The 16340-nt window shown below is 38.9% G+C and overlaps 1 protein-coding gene across 1 annotated transcript in view; it reads right to left on the reverse strand.

The window, feature by feature from the left end:
• The window catches only part of GPKOW (G-patch domain and KOW motifs), a 66890-nt gene that overhangs the window by 44859 nt on the left and 5691 nt on the right, over window positions 1-16340 (reverse strand). The window contains exon 4 of the mRNA XM_053696215.1: window positions 11373-11479. Within this exon, the coding sequence (XP_053552190.1) occupies window positions 11373-11479 (107 nt within the window). The remainder of the gene's footprint in view (window positions 1-11372; window positions 11480-16340) is intronic.

Consider the following 16340-nt stretch of genomic DNA (forward strand, 5'->3'; position numbering starts at 1 on the left):
ACCACAGGATAAAAAGTCTAAAGGTAAAAACAGGGCTAACAATCGTTTTCGTTCCTTTCGTTTCAACAAAGAACAAAAGCCTGATCCTTCGTCCTCAGGAGCAGTTTCAGTTTGGAAACCATCCCCAGTCTGGAATAAATCCAAGCCTGCTAGAAAGGCAAAGCCTGCTTCTAAGTTCACATGAAGGTACGGCCCTCATTCCAGTTCAGCTGGTAGGGGGCAGGTTACGTTTTTTCAAAGAAATTTGGATCAGTTCTGTTCACAATCTTTGGATTCAGAACATTGTTTCAGAAGGGTACAGAATTGGTTTCAAGATGAGACCTCCTGCAAAGAGATTTTTTCTTTCCCATGTCCCAGTAAATCCAGTGAAAGCTCAAGCATTTCTGAATTGTGTTTCAGATCTAGAGTTGGCTGGAGTAATTATGCCAGTTCCAGTTCCGGAACAGGGGATGGGGTTTTATTCAAATCTCTTCATTGTACCAAAGAAGGAGAATTCCTTCAGACCAGTTCTGGATCTAAAATTATTGAATCGTTATGTAAGGATACCAACGTTCAAGATGGTAACTGTAAGGACTATATTGCCTTTTGTTCAGCAAGGGAATTATATGTACACAATAGATTTACAGGATGCATATCTGCATATTCCGATTCATCCAGATCATTATCAGTTCCTGAGATTCTCTTTTCTAGACAAGCATTACCAATTTGTGGCTCTACCGTTTGGCCTTGCTACAGCTCCAAGAATTTTCACAAAGATTCTCGGTGCCCTTCTGTCTGTAATCAGAGAACAGGGTATTGTGGTATTTCCTTATTTGGACGATATCTTGGTACTTGCTCCGTCTTTACATTTAGCAGAGTCTCATACGAATCGACTTGTGTTGTTTCTTCAAGATCATGGTTGGAGGATCAATTTACCAAAAAGTTCTTTGATTCCTCAAACAAGGGTAACCTTTCTGGGTTTCCAGATAGATTCAGTGTCCATGACTTTGTCTTTAACAGACAAGAGACGTCTAAAATTGATTACAGCCTGTCGAAACCTTCAGTCTCAATCATTCCCTTCGGTAGCCTTATGCATGGAAATTCTAGGTCTTATGACTGCTGCATCGGACGCGATCCCCTTTGCTCGTTTTCACATGCGACCTCTTCAGCTCTGTATGCTGAACCAATGGTGCAGGGATTACACGAAGATATATCAATTAATATCTTTAAAACCGATTGTTCGGCACTCTCTGACGTGGTGGACAGATCACCATCGTTTAATTCAGGGGGCTTCTTTTGTTCTTCCGACCTGGACTGTAATTTCAACAGATGCAAGTCTCACAGGTTGGGGAGCTGTGTGGGGATCTCTGACGGCACAAGGAGTTTGGGAATCTCAGGAGGTGAGATTACCGATCAATATCTTGGAACTCCGTGCAGTTTTCAGAGCTCTTCAGTTTTGGCCTCTTCTGAAGAGAGAATCGTTCATTTGTTTTCAGACAGACAATGTCACAACTGTGGCATACATCAATCATCAAGGAGGGACTCACAGTCCTCTGGCTATGAAAGAAGTATCTCGAATTTTGGTTTGGGCGGAATCCAGCTCCTGTCTAATCTCTGCGGTTCATATCCCAGGTGTAGACAATTGGGAAGCGGATTATCTCAGTCGCCAAACGTTGCATCCGGGCGAATGGTCTCTTCACCCAGAGGTATTTCTTCAGATTGTTCAAATGTGGGGGCTCCCAGAGATAGATCTGATGGCCTCTCATCTAAACAAGAAACTTCCCAGGTATCTGTCCAGATCCCGGGATCCTCAGGCGGAGGCAGTGGATGCATTATCACTTCCTTGGAAGTATCATCCTGCCTATATCTTTCCGCCTCTAGTTCTTCTTCCAAGAGTAATCTCCAAGATTCTGAGGGAATGCTCGTTTGTTCTGCTAATAGCTCCGGCATGGCCTCACAGGTTTTGGTATGCGGATCTTGTCCGGATGGCATCTTGCCAACCATGGACTCTTCCGTTAAGACCAGACCTTCTGTCTCAAGGTCCTTTTTTCCATCCGGATCTGAAATCCTTAAATTTAAAGGTATGGAGATTGAACGCTTGATTCTTGGTCATAGAGGTTTCTCTGACTCCGTGATTAATACTATGTTACAGGCTCGTAAATCTGTATCTCGAGAGATATATTATAGAGTCTGGAAGACTTATATTTCTTGGTGTCTTTCTCATCATTTTTCTTGGCATTCTTTTAGAATACCGAGAATTTTACAGTTTCTTCAGGATGGTTTAGATAAGGGTTTGTCCGCGAGTTCTTTGAAAGGACAAATCTCCGCTCTTTCTGTTCTTTTTCACAGAAAGATTGCTATTCTTCCTGATATTCATTGTTTTGTACAAGCTTTGGTTCGTATAAAACCTGTCATTAAGTCAATTTCTCCTCCATGGAGTTTGAATTTGGTTTTGGGAGCTCTTCAAGCTCCTCCGTTTGAACCTATGCATTCATTGGACATTAAATTACTTTCTTGGAAAGTTTTGTTCCTTTTGGCCATCTCTTCTGCTAGAAGAGTTTCTGAATTATCTGCTCTTTCGTGTGAGTCTCCTTTTCTGATTTTTCATCAGGATAAGGCGGTGTTGCGAACTTCTTTTGAATTTTTACCTAAAGTTGTGAATTCCAACAACATTAGTAGAGAAATTGTGGTTCCTTCATTATGTCCTAATCCTAAGAATTCTAAGGAGAAATCATTGCATTCTTTGGATGTTGTTAGAGCTTTGAAATATTATGTTGAAGCTACGAAATCTTTCCGTAAGACTTCTAGTCTATTTGTTATCTTTTCCGGTTCTAGGAAAGGCCAGAAAGCTTCTGCCATTTCTTTGGCATCTTGGTTGAAATCTTTAATTCATCTTGCCTATGTTGAGTCGGGTAAAATTCCGCCTCAAAGAATTACAGCTCATTCTACTAGGTCAGTTTCTACTTCCTGGGCGTTTAGGAATGAAGCTTCGGTTGACCAGATCTGCAAAGCAGCAACTTGGTCCTCTTTGCATACTTTTACTAAATTCTACCATTTTGATGTATTTTCTTCTTCTGAAGCAGTTTTTGGTAGAAAAGTTCTTCAGGCAGCGGTTTCAGTTTGAATCTTCTGCTTATGTTTTTTGTTAAACTTTATTTTGGGTGTGGATTATTTTCAGCAGGAATTGGCTGTCTTTATTTTATCCCTCCCTCTCTAGTGACTCTTGTGTGGAAAGATCCACATCTTGGGTAGTCATTATCCCATACGTCACTAGCTCATGGACTCTTGTTAATTACATGAAAGAAAACATAATTTATGTAAGAACTTACCTGATAAATTCATTTCTTTCATATTAACAAGAGTCCATGAGGCCCACCCTTTTTTGTGGTGGTTATGATTTTTTTGTATAAAGCACAATTATTCCAATTCCTTATTTTATATGCTTCGCACTTTTTTTCTTATCACCCCACTTCTTGGCTATTCGTTAAACTGATTTGTGGGTGTGGTGAGGGGTGTATTTATAGGCATTTTAAGGTTTGGGAAACTTTGCCCCTCCTGGTAGGAATGTATATCCCATACGTCACTAGCTCATGGACTCTTGTTAATATGAAAGAAATGAATTTATCAGGTAAGTTCTTACATAAATTATGTTTTTTCTCTCCACATGCATGTGAAGCATAGCTAGATATTCTTATAGCACCAGCATTTTAAATACTGCAGCTGCTTAGAGTGCCAGTAGGGTTTAGGAAGAGAGGTACGACGTGCGGCTGCACTGACCCGGAACTGCAGATACACCACGGGGTTATCCAATGATAGAACAGATACTCCGGAGTGCCGTAGCCAGGGGGATCAAGCCCAAATTGAATATGAACAGTAGAAAAGGCAGGCACTACTCGGGGGTTAAAAAAAACAAAAAGATTTATTGATAAACATAAGCCAAACAAAAGAAAAATAGGTTCAGAAATACCAACAGCAATACAGCAGATGGAATGACACAGAGGGACAGACAGCCTGACGCGTTTCGCGCCCCCTAGTGGCGCTTAATCATAGGCTGATTTGGAGAAGACAAGACAACCCTTATATACACACACAAGGGGATTAACCCCATCCTCACCAACATAACAAAATAATAAAAAACTTATATAGATTCTAATGCATTTGAAACTGTGACATGAAATAAACAAAAGGAAACATATAAAACCACCTCATAATGTAATCAAAAAATCTGGACTAATATATAAATTAAGTGTTAATCATGGCCAGTTTTGAAAAAATTACCTCACTTAGTAATATCTAAAAAATTCCAGACAAATCGCCAATTAAGTTATGGGCAAAAGGTAGGATAATGAAAAAGAAAGAAAAAAAAGGGAGTATATATATATATATATATATATATTAATCTTATTTTAGTATTAGTCAAAGTAATGCTGAACCAAAATAGTGAATATCAGACAGTATGCACCTGTAAGTGAAAAATATCCAAGTGTCAATAAAAAAAAAGTTAATATCGCATTCCTTATTCATGCCATGTGGTATTCTGGTGTGAAATTTTAAAATCCAGTAAAGTTCTTTTCTATCTAGGATTTTATTTTTGTTCCCACCTCTAGGGGGAAGTACAGTATGACTATCAACTTGTATTGACATATCTGCAATATGGCTGAAATGTTGATAATTGAAATGGTTTGCTACAGCAGAATCTACAAAGTAACTTTTTACATCTCTAGTGTGCTCACTATATCTTGTTTTTCCCTCACATGACGTTTTTCCCACGTATTGGCTATTACAAAGGTTGCAGGTTAATAAGTAGACCACGTAAGTGGTTCTACAATTAGCATAAAAATCAATGTGGTAAGTTTTATTATCATAAGATGAAACAAAGCGGTTTCCAACTATTAGATTTGTGCAAGTGGTACATTGTCTGCCACCGCATTTGAAATTGCCTTTCTTTGAAAGCCAACACGTGGGATTCTGATGATCTTTTGTTGTGACCATACTGGGGGATAGAGACCTAGCTAGAGTTTTTGGCTTTCTTGATACAAATCTGCAGTTATCAATCAGAGGTTTTAAAATAGGGTCACCCTTTAATAAATGAAGATGTTTTTTAAGGATGTTAACTATACTTGTGTATTGTGGTGAATACTCAGTAGAGAATACCACAGAGTCCCCAGTTGTTAATTTTAACATGCTGTCTACATTCTTCTAAATCATTAGGATTGTATCCTCTGTTAATGTAGGGTTTGTATGATGTGAGAAAATAACAAATTGAGTCATTACCAGATGGTACAGGCACCTTTAGGCTCTCTGAGTAAGTGCTGTTTAAAATGCTGGTGCACGATGCATACCAAAATACTCTTGAAACAGCTATAGCTTTTACTAGAAGCATTTTTTGCTAATACATGTACATTGCAGAAAATGCTTCTATTCAAAACTGAAATGCATTCATGTGCATTCCATTTTTGGCTGGAAAATCACTAAGGTGGTTTGTGATTTCCAAGTCCAACATTCTCGTAAATGTTCGAATGCTTTTAGTATTGGCTGATGACAAACTTTGTACCGCTTACTTACACACCTTATTTTGGGGCGACATTGCTTGATATGTAATCTTCAGTGAGGTATGGAGATACGGAAAATTGTAAATACATTATATAAATACATCCCTATAGGTACGTTTTTGCTTATGTGCCTGCTGGATTTAATTTGGGTTTATGGGACTATTAAAACATATATAAATTGTGTGAGATTGTTTACACTTTTTCCATGGGAACCACATTGGAGGTTCTGCTCGGTGGGGGGGTAAGAGTTTGGGGCAATTTAATGCACCCTGGTTGTCACTGTCTGGCTTGAAGAAGGCAACTGCATTCCACAAAACATTACCATCTGTAAACACTGCAGAGATTATTATTATAAAATGTATATATATATATATATATATATATATATATATATATATATATATATATATATATATATATATATATATATACACACACACATACATACACACATACATATATATACACATACATATATATACACACATACACATACAGGGAGTGCAGAATTATTAGGCAAGTTGTATTTTTGAGGATTAATTTTATTATTTAACAACAACCATGTTCTCAATGAACCCAAAAAACTCATTAATATCAAAGCTGAATAGTTTTGGAAGTAGTTTTTAGTTTGTTTTTAGTTATAGCTATTTTAGGGGGATATCTGTGTGTGCAGGTGACTATTACTGTGCATAATTATTAGGCAACTTAACAAAAAACAAATATATACCCATTTCAATTATTTATTTTTACCAGTGAAACCAATATAACATCTCAACATTCACAAATATACATTTCTGACATTCAAAAACAAAACAAAAACAAATCAGTGACCAATATAGCCACCTTTCTTTGCAAGGACACTCAAAAGCCTGCCATCCATGGATTCTGTCAGTGTTTTGATCTGTTCACCATCAACATTGCGTGCAGCAGCAACCACAGCCTCCCAGACACTGTTCAGAGAGGTGTACTGTTTTCCCTCCTTGTAAATCTCACATTTGATGATGGACCACAGGTTCTCAATGGGGTTCAGATCAGGTGAACAAGGAGGCCATGTCATTAGATTTTCTTCTTTTATACCCTTTCTTGCCAGCCACTCTGTGGAGTACTTGGACGCGTGTGATGGAGCATTGTCCTGCATGAAAATCATGTTTTTCTTGAAGGATGCAGACTTCTTCCTGTACCACTGCTTGAAGAAGGGGTCTTCCAGAAACTGGCAGTAGGACTGGGAGTTGAGCTTGACTCCATCCTCAACCCGAAAAGGCCCCACAAGCTCATCTTTGATGATACCAGCCCAAACCAGTACTCCACCTCCACCTTGCTGGCGTCTGAGTCGGACTGGAGCTCTCTGCCCTTTACCAATCCAGCCACGGGCCCATCCATCTGGCCCATCAAGACTCACTCTCATTTCATCAGTCTATAAAACCTTAGAAAAATCAGTCTTGAGATATTTCTTGGCCCAGTCTTGACGTTTCAGCTTGTGTGTCTTGTTCAGTGGTGGTCGTCTTTCAGCCTTTCTTACCTTGGCCATGTCTCTGAGTATTGCACACCTTGTGCTTTTGGGCACTCCAGTGATGTTGCAGCTCTGAAATATGGCCAAACTGGTGGCAAGTGGCATCTTGGCAGCTGCACGCTTGACTTTTCTCAGTTCATGGGCAGTTATTTTGCGCCTTGGTTTTTCCACACGCTTCTTGCGACCCTGTTGACTATTTTGAATGAAACGCTTGATTGTTCGATGATCACGCTTCAGAAGCTTTGCAATTTTAAGAGTGCTGCATCCCTCTGCAAGATATCTCACTATTTTTGACTTTTCTGAGCCTGTCAAGTCCTTCTTTTGACCCATTTTGCCAAAGGAAAGGAAGTTGCCTAATAATTATGCACACCTGATATAGGGTGTTGATGTCATTAGACCACACCCCTTCTCATTACAGAGATGCACATCACCTAATATGCTTAATTGGTAGTAGGCTTTCGAGCCTATACAGCTTGGAGTAAGACAACATGCATAAAGAGGATGATGTGGTCAAAATACTCATTTGCCTAATAATTCTGCACTATATATATATATATATATATATATATATATATATATATATATATATATATATATATATATATATATATATATACACATATATACACATATATACATACACACACATTTTTTCTCATACACTTTTCATTAGTAAAGTCTTCCAGCTTGTTTATTGGCAGCTGTAATTACCTCTTGCATATACCTTGATACTTCATGTAGCCATTCTAATTTCCCTGCTTTTGTGTGTCTATTGTATAAAAAGGCATCAAGAACAGCTCTGTTGTCTTTGGATAATATCTGGATAAACACCATTAAAAGGGACAGTAGGCACTACTATAAAGAATAACATGCACACATACGGATATAAAAATCCAGTATAAAACCTTTTAAAAAAAACTTACTTAGAAGCTCCCAATTTAGCACTGTTGATGAGGTTAGCCTGGGACACTCACTAAAAGGGGCTGATAGCAGATCCTTCCCCTCCGCTGCATATGAAAAGACACATTATACAAACAGAAGCAGTCTGAAGTCTGTATACATCAGTATACAGCTAAAACTTTGGGGCTTGGTTAGGAGTCTGAAAATCAGCACAATGTACTGAACTATACATTTTTACAAAAACACCCAGATGGGCGATATAAATGAATCATCTACAAAACATTTATGCAAAGAAAAATCTAGTGTACAATGTCTCTTAAAGGGACAGTATACACCAATTTTTATTTTGCTGCATGTAATAGACACTACTATAAAGACTATGCACAGATACTGATCTAAAATTCCTGTATAAGACAGTTTAAAAACTTACTTAGAAGCTCCCAGTTTAGCACTGTTAAAAAAAGGTTAGCTGGAACACCCACTGCAAGTAGTTCAATAGCAAAAAAAAGCAGACACTCCCTCCCCCTGCATATGAAAAGACTCTTTACACAAACAGGAGCAAGCTGGAGTAGGCATACATCAGTAAATATTTGGGGCTTTGTTAGTATGAAAATCGGCACAATGTTATTTAAAAATAAGCAAAACCTATAAATTAAAAAAAAACAAAAAAAAAAAAACTGTATAGGCTAAATAAATGGATCATCTCCTGAAAAGCTAAACTTACAGTGTTTGTGCATAAATATTGGAACATTGTGGCCACTGATTCTGCTCTAACATTAATGACACTCCAGTAATAACCTTAAGGAGGGGGAGCAACCTTAGAGACCTCTTAATGAGCACTGATCTATCACAAAGTTATTAAAGTACAACTTGGCTCAGCTCTAAGAGATTGAGATGCTATAGGTGCCTATCTTGTACGTCTTGCAATGGTATGATAAAAGTCTTCAGACATCCTCACACTAACCGAAAATACACAATTAGACACCAACTGACTTGTATCACAAAATGTTGTATATTTATATAACTGTCCTTGTGGTCTTTCTTATGTTGGTAAGACCTGTGATGATGCCAGGACTAGGATGGCTAGTCACAGATCAGCCAGGCAATAAAAAAAAAAAAAAAAAAAAAAAAATTGGCAAAAGCAACTGTTGGCTAGACATTTTATGGAGATGCCCCACAATGTAACAGACATGTTTCATTTTTTTTAGAAATATGTTTAATTTAAATTGATCAACTTCCACCTCTACAAAGAGGGGGTAATTGGGCAAAAAAACAACAAGTTGCAGTGTGAAACCAGATGGACTTAGGCTGAATACGCTCCATACTAATGGACTCAACACAAATCTGGACTGGCACTGCTTTCTTTAAAGATTTACAGCACACTGTTTGGCTTCTCCTATGGCTCTATCAGCAATACCTGGCTGCTTGGGATGTGAGGGTCAGAACTATGACTTCCCTTACTAATGGGCCAGTATACATTTGTGATGCAGCAAATACATCGCAATTGTTAAATCATTTGGGCACGGGAGCTTTATGGATTCTGGTCATCAGAGGCAGTTGCCTTAGTCCATGTAAACATATTGTATCCACTGCTGGTTCCTATTGCATCTATAATCATAACTATTTGCACATTGTCTCCAATATTCAGGGGTCATACTCCATTTCCTTTTTTGCCATCTGTTATGTACTTCATTGTGACCATATGTTTACTTAGCTTTACAAGGTCATTACCCTTGTTAGCTAATAATACCGTTACCATTTACACAAGGACACTATAGGGACGATTTACTAAGCGTCTGTCCAACATAATCCGATCGGCGGATCATGTCCGACAGACATTGCTGAATTTAACATTGCACAAGCAGTTCTGGTGAACTGCTTGTGCAATGCAGCGCCCTGCAGATTCACCGCCAAAAGGCTGCTAGCAGGGGGTGTCAATCAACCCGATCGTATTCAATCGGGCAGCTTCAGAGGCAGCAGACAAGTTAAGTAGCAGCGGTCTTAAAGACAGCTGCTTCTTAACTGCCGTTTCCGGGACTATTCGGCCCTTGATAAATCGGCCCCTATGTCTTCACTAATCTTTACCCCATAAGTGATGCTGATTTGTTACTTCTGTGCTACTTTGAAACATGACAGCACTCATACATATGAATTACTTTGTATAACAATTTGTGCTATTTTGGCCAGATGCTGTGTGGATTGTATACACACTAATAACATTGTTTACATGTATTGATTGGTTATATGTCGCTCGATACACTGCCCCCAAGTAATCGGTAACCAATGTTCTACACAACACCATTGTTTGGCCCCGCCACTTTGCCCTATTGGCTGATGGCAAAAATGTTGTACTGCTTACTTACACGCCTTATTCTGGGCTATATTGCTTGATATGTAATCTTCAGTGAGGTATGAAGATACGGAACATTGTAAATACATTCTTATAGGTACGTTTTTGCTTATGTTCCTGCTGTATTCCATGTTAACATTTGGGATTATAGGACTATTGCACATCAGATATGTTCATTTGTTGTTTTGTTTTTTTCCTATCTCTAACGAATGAGTTAGTAAGCTGCTGAAAGACGCAATCGTCTCTTTTCGAAGCCACAATTATTCTTGTGAAAGTGCAACATAACGAGATCTGGAGTCGCACAGACCTCAGTGTGTTGCACTTTCACAAGAATAATTGCAAAAAGAGCCAATTGTGGCTTTTGACAGCTTACTCCTGTATTCGTTTGAGAATGAAAAAACACAAATGCACATATGTGGTGCATGATTATTTGTTTTCTCTAACACTGTTGCCATGGGAACCACATTGGCAGTTGTTGGGGGGGGTAGAGTTTGGTGCATTTTAATTCCCCTTGGTTGTCACAATTTGGTCTGAAGAAGGGGACTGCGTTCCTGAAACGTTACCATTGTGATTAAATTCATCATTACTTAAAACCCAGTGAGTGCGGACACTTTGTTACTTTGAAACCTAGACACTCTGGTTGTTGACCCTATTGTGGGGTGTGCGTTTCAAAAATATGCAAAGTAACCGCATTCGCTGGGTTTCAAGTGATGATATATTTATACACAATGGTAAGATTTCGGAAACGCAGTCCCCTTCCTCAGACCAAACATATAGTGACAACCAATGCAGATTAAGTTGCGCCCCCCCCCCCCCAATCGAGAAGAACTTCCAATGTGGTTCCCATGGCAACAGTGTACCAGTAAAGAAATAATTGTGCACAACACATACACTCAATATATATATATATATACACACACACACATATTTTGTGTGTGTGTGGTGCCCCAGTTATTTAGAGCTTAGAAGTTTTGCTTAACCTAAGGAAACAAATTATGCAACAGTAACACTCATGTGCCAGTTATTGATTTGCAGCTTACTATAGACTGTGCAATACAATATTAAATATTTATACGCTCACTGTTTGAATGTTCGGCCGATGCCCTCGCCTTCCTTCCACCCCATTCCTCTAAGCATTGCCATGCCGTACTGCTCCACAGGCACCGATTCATAGTCTGCAGCTTCTGCCTGGAAATGAAAAGTATCCCATAAGAAGTGACTTTACGTACTCTTTTTTTTTTTTTTTTTTTTTTTTTTTTAATTATTTTTTTATTGAGGTCATAAAGAGCAAAACAAGTTACAGACAAGAATCACCAATAGACATAAATAGCATAGCGATAAGACAGACATTCTGAATTTTTAAACATACTGAAGACATAAATTGATATAAACTCTGCGTTTCCATTATGAAAGCCCCTGATAACATAGGACTAGCCAGTGGTAAGAATGATCTTGAATAAAGTAAACTAGAATGCCTGTAGGATTCCTGTGTAAGAGAAAAACAACAAACTCAAAATAACCTCTATTTTGTATTAAATAAGGAGTAACATTGAGCCCCTCAATGCAGAAGATATATATTAGTTTATCTGTTTGACACAGTAAAATAAAGAATTTGGGCAAAAGGGGGGGTGAGCTTCATAATATTTGGGGAAGGGAAATGCAGCGGGCAAGAGCCGCTCTAAATGAGGGGTAGGGGGAGGAGGAGGGGGCGGAGCCAGTCAGCATACCAGACCAATGAACGCTCCTAGGCTTCTAAACTTGGGAGTGCAAAACCATTACAGGTTTAACCTTAGATAATAAAAGGTATAGTCACTTATGGCATAAGCTTGAACCTTGACTGGATACTGAGTGAAAGGATGTAATCTATGTGTGTTGGGCTGACTTCATACTTAAATGGTGTAATATGAGAATATATTTAATCACTCTAGACTCTATATCTACCCTCTGCTACAATGAGAAACAGTACAAGACATATAAACATCAGTTAGGTATTCTAAATACAGTGCAATATATAAAAAAACAACACATTAGTAGCTTAAGTAGAGCTTACAAGTGAATCATGAGATATAACAATATTATAGATATGCCATAATAAACAGCAAGTAGGTGACATAAGTCAATTTCCCAATAACTGACAAGCAAATTATAAATGGGAGCATCTGTCTTGCCTTGTCAAGGCAGTAGTATGTGGTCAGGGTGAGAGATACGGGCGGGTTGTGTGTTAGATGGGGCCTATATACCTATCGCGGTCACAGATAAAGCATAGACATTATTTAAGTTCGAAGGTTTTTTATAGTGACCTTGGCTGCTGAGCTATAATCTGCAGGTACTAGGCACACATAGTTATAAAACATTATGAGGCCACATACTGTAAAATATTATCTCGCGCTTAAAGCATAAAAATGTGCTGGAAGTAGTTCACACTTTCTTATGTGGATGTGTAAGCAGTATGGAAGACCAGTACACCACAATACTAAGTTATTTTATAGAATCTAAATTAACATATAGGTGAGAGGGGGGAGAAGTACTGAACGCGCCCATTACAATAGTAGCATGAGAGGCTAGTTGCTGTCAATCAAATATACATGGAAATGTTAGTATAGTTTATAGACATGGCCTAGTACCCATTAGTTTTTATAGCTAACCTGTATAATGAGGGGGGGGTGCAAATTATAGAAAGGCTTTCAACAATGTCTAAACATCTATACTATCCCCTGTACATATTAAAGCCTTGGCCCACAACAACACTGCGGTTTAACAGTAGTATGAAGCAACAGTTAGTAATGTCCCCACTATATTGGATAGAAGATAATAGCCTAGTTCGCAAAGTATATAGCCACTTTAAACGCAGAAAACATGCAAAACTTAGAATATTTAGTCATATGCAGATTGCCTATGATGTAGCACCCTATCGACATTACAAACAATACAACTCTGAACAATCAAACAGGGTATGAGATTAATTCAACCTATAAACCACTATGAACTTTTAAATTAGCCTGCATGGCCTCTACTGTATGTATCATAATGGAGGCCTGAATAAACGGTGGAGTTCTTTATCCAACTCCTGCTGCCGGGAGGCCTGAGTAGGGAGCAATGGGTTGCCTTCTAAGATAGCTATATAGTATGTACAAGTTACTGAAAATATTAGGGTTTAAAATGGTGATGTATATGGTTTAGGGTATCTTCTCAATAGTATACTGAGTACACATGCGCAAAGGTAATGTCTGTATTACTAAATTGTGAGTTGAATTAGCTGATACTTTGTATAGTTCATAGCGGAGGGCCATATGGGGGCTGAGGGAAAACTGGCATATATCCTACGAATGTACGATGGAGGGAGCGGTGAGATGACAAAGTATGTACCAATTAAGGGGTGCAATTACTCAAGAACCCTGGATATCAGGCTGGTGCAATAAAGAGATATCATGAACTGCATCTAAATGAGTAAACTACTGTAAATTTCCATATATGTAAGGGATATTATAAGGGATGTGATAAATAAGGATAATCCCAAATAAGATCATGTACAAGGGAGAGGATTAATATATATAGAATGTAAGGGACTACTATATGAGCCCCTCTCCTGGGGAAGTGCCACCTCTAGGCGATGTAGGTAAAAGGTATATGGGTATGACCCGCAGGCAACAAGTACCGGCGGGAAAGGGAGGAGAGGGACTCAATGAGGACTAGTATTTTGTCCAAATAATAATTTCCTCTCAGGGAGTGTAATTAAGTAAATTTATAATTATCATACGGGTTGCAAAGGATTCTCTCCAGGTAACTTAGCTAACTGATTCTGATGTGCCTAAGATCTATAGGAATATGACTTAGGAAAAGTCATTGGGCAGCGATCATCATGACTATCAGCAGTGTCTCAATACACTCCCCGTTCCAAGGGGCCTAGTAACACTTATAAGATGAGTCATGATTAGAGATAGCTTAGAAATGAAACTAAAATGGGAAGACAATGTGTGTTTTCATATGAGGTAGTTTTTGGGTTAGCAATGACTAACTCTTGTGACTAGGAATGCCTCCGATTTTACCGGAAAGGGAAGAGTATGCAAGAATATCTGATTTGTGACCACATAGGCTATACGAAGTGCATTATAATCGAACTTTTAAATGTAAAACAGTAAGCTATATTGCCAGTCCAACTTCTATTAGCAAATTAAACTGTATATATTATACATACCCCACCATGGCTGTAAATGTGGACAAGAGCTGAACAACATAATGTGTATATCAATTAATACTGTACCTAGGAGTACACAGAACCCATGGGCATATGTTTGGTTCTAGCATTCCAGTTCTATCACAAGGATAATAGGGTAGGGAGGTTGCCTACACTTTCACTATCTTCTCAACCTCATGTGTGGTAAGTTGAAAATAAGACCAGCCTAGGCAACATGTATGTAAGTAGACATATCGTCCAAAATACACAGGCTGAAAGTGGGTGAGCTGTATTAGGGGTAGCTAACATCAGAGAGTGCAACATACGCTAAATTAAACAAATGTGTGACACAGAAATAGCAAGTATAGTAGAATGGACACCATTAGCAAACAGAACCATTCTCATTAAGGTGTCTTAATCTTTAAATCCTGCAATAACAAATTCTAAGCACTACTAAATTGTAAAGATCCCAACTTGCTAAGATAAAGCGTTAAGATAAAAAAAAACGAAAAAAAAAAAAAACCTAAAGGTCTTTGCATAACATATTAAAATAAACCATTAAAGGAACAACAGTGCTGTGAGATTGAATCATCACAATTGTGAGCGGTTATATTGCTCGTTTACCCTATGCCACAAGCCAAGGCTTTAAATATATATTCAAGTCCTGCATCCCATCGGACTCCTTCCATGTCAAATAATGCCTTGCGAAGTGCACTTCTGACAGGCTCCGATAAAATCCATTCTGTGCTGTAACTGTCAATATCGGCTGCCTGATTAGGTAAATTACAGTCACTGAGATTGAGCACCTCTCGTGAGGGGATCAGACAGAAAAAAAGATAAGGGCTCCTAGCTCTGTCACACAGTTCCAAAGAGCTCACTGCCTTGCGAGGTGGTTTTTTGATTTTAAAGAATGTCCGCTCCGCATCCGGAGGGCGCCTTCCCCGGGCCGTGGCGAACACCCTCCTCAGTTTGGTCAGCATCCGATAAGGATGGGCGTCATGCAAGAGGGGGCCTCTTATCAAGACCTTGCCTACCTTAGGCTTGTGCGTGGATCGTGTTATCTGTAATGACAGCGGTCCTCCTGTAGTTATCAGCTGCGTCGGTACAATGTGCCTCTGGGTATCCACTAACTTAATGTGCCGGTCTGTTCGACCTCCATCCGCTCCCTCAAAAATCAGAGGCTCCTTACAGACTAGTCTGTATAATTGCGATAGGCTGTGCTTGAGATCCGCAAAGGAGCGGTCGGAGGCATCAAGCGCTGCTTCCATTGCTGTATCAGCTGTGGCCATTTTGAAATTCTGGAGCTTGGCTTAGAGCTCTGTAGTTTCGGCAACCTTATTAGGTAATCAAATGAACCAGACACTCCAGAAGCACTTCAGCGCTGATCGGCTCTGTATTTCCTCTGTAGGTTTGTATTCCGCTGGCATGAATCATTTAAGACTCTTCTGCAGTGTCAAATGGGACCTCAGTTAAGAAAGACTCCACGATGTCATGGCGGGCCATCTTAGTGCGTCACTCCCTAGAACTGTGTTTCACCACTTTCCCATAAATCGCCTACATGGATATGTATATCCTGGCTGCTCCCCTTAATGTATAGTCTCACTTTGAGCAATATAGAAGCCTCATTCTAACGTTGTGTCCTGATATTTGTAAGACTTTATACAGAGAGTCATGAAAGTGCGGCCATCTCGCTCCGCCCCCCCCGACTTTACGTACTCTTAAATAACGCCAATAACAACATGAATATTATTATAATAAATGTTTTGTATAGGCAGACTATATAGCAGCTATTGAGAGCTGCAAGGGTCTACATACATAATAAAATTATTTACAAATATTTAAACTGTATTTTGTTATCAAAATGTGTATGGTTTT

The sequence above is a fragment of the Bombina bombina genome, chromosome 12 (assembly GCF_027579735.1).
Source record: "Bombina bombina isolate aBomBom1 chromosome 12, aBomBom1.pri, whole genome shotgun sequence".
In the NCBI taxonomy this organism is placed as follows: domain Eukaryota; kingdom Metazoa; phylum Chordata; class Amphibia; order Anura; family Bombinatoridae; genus Bombina; species Bombina bombina.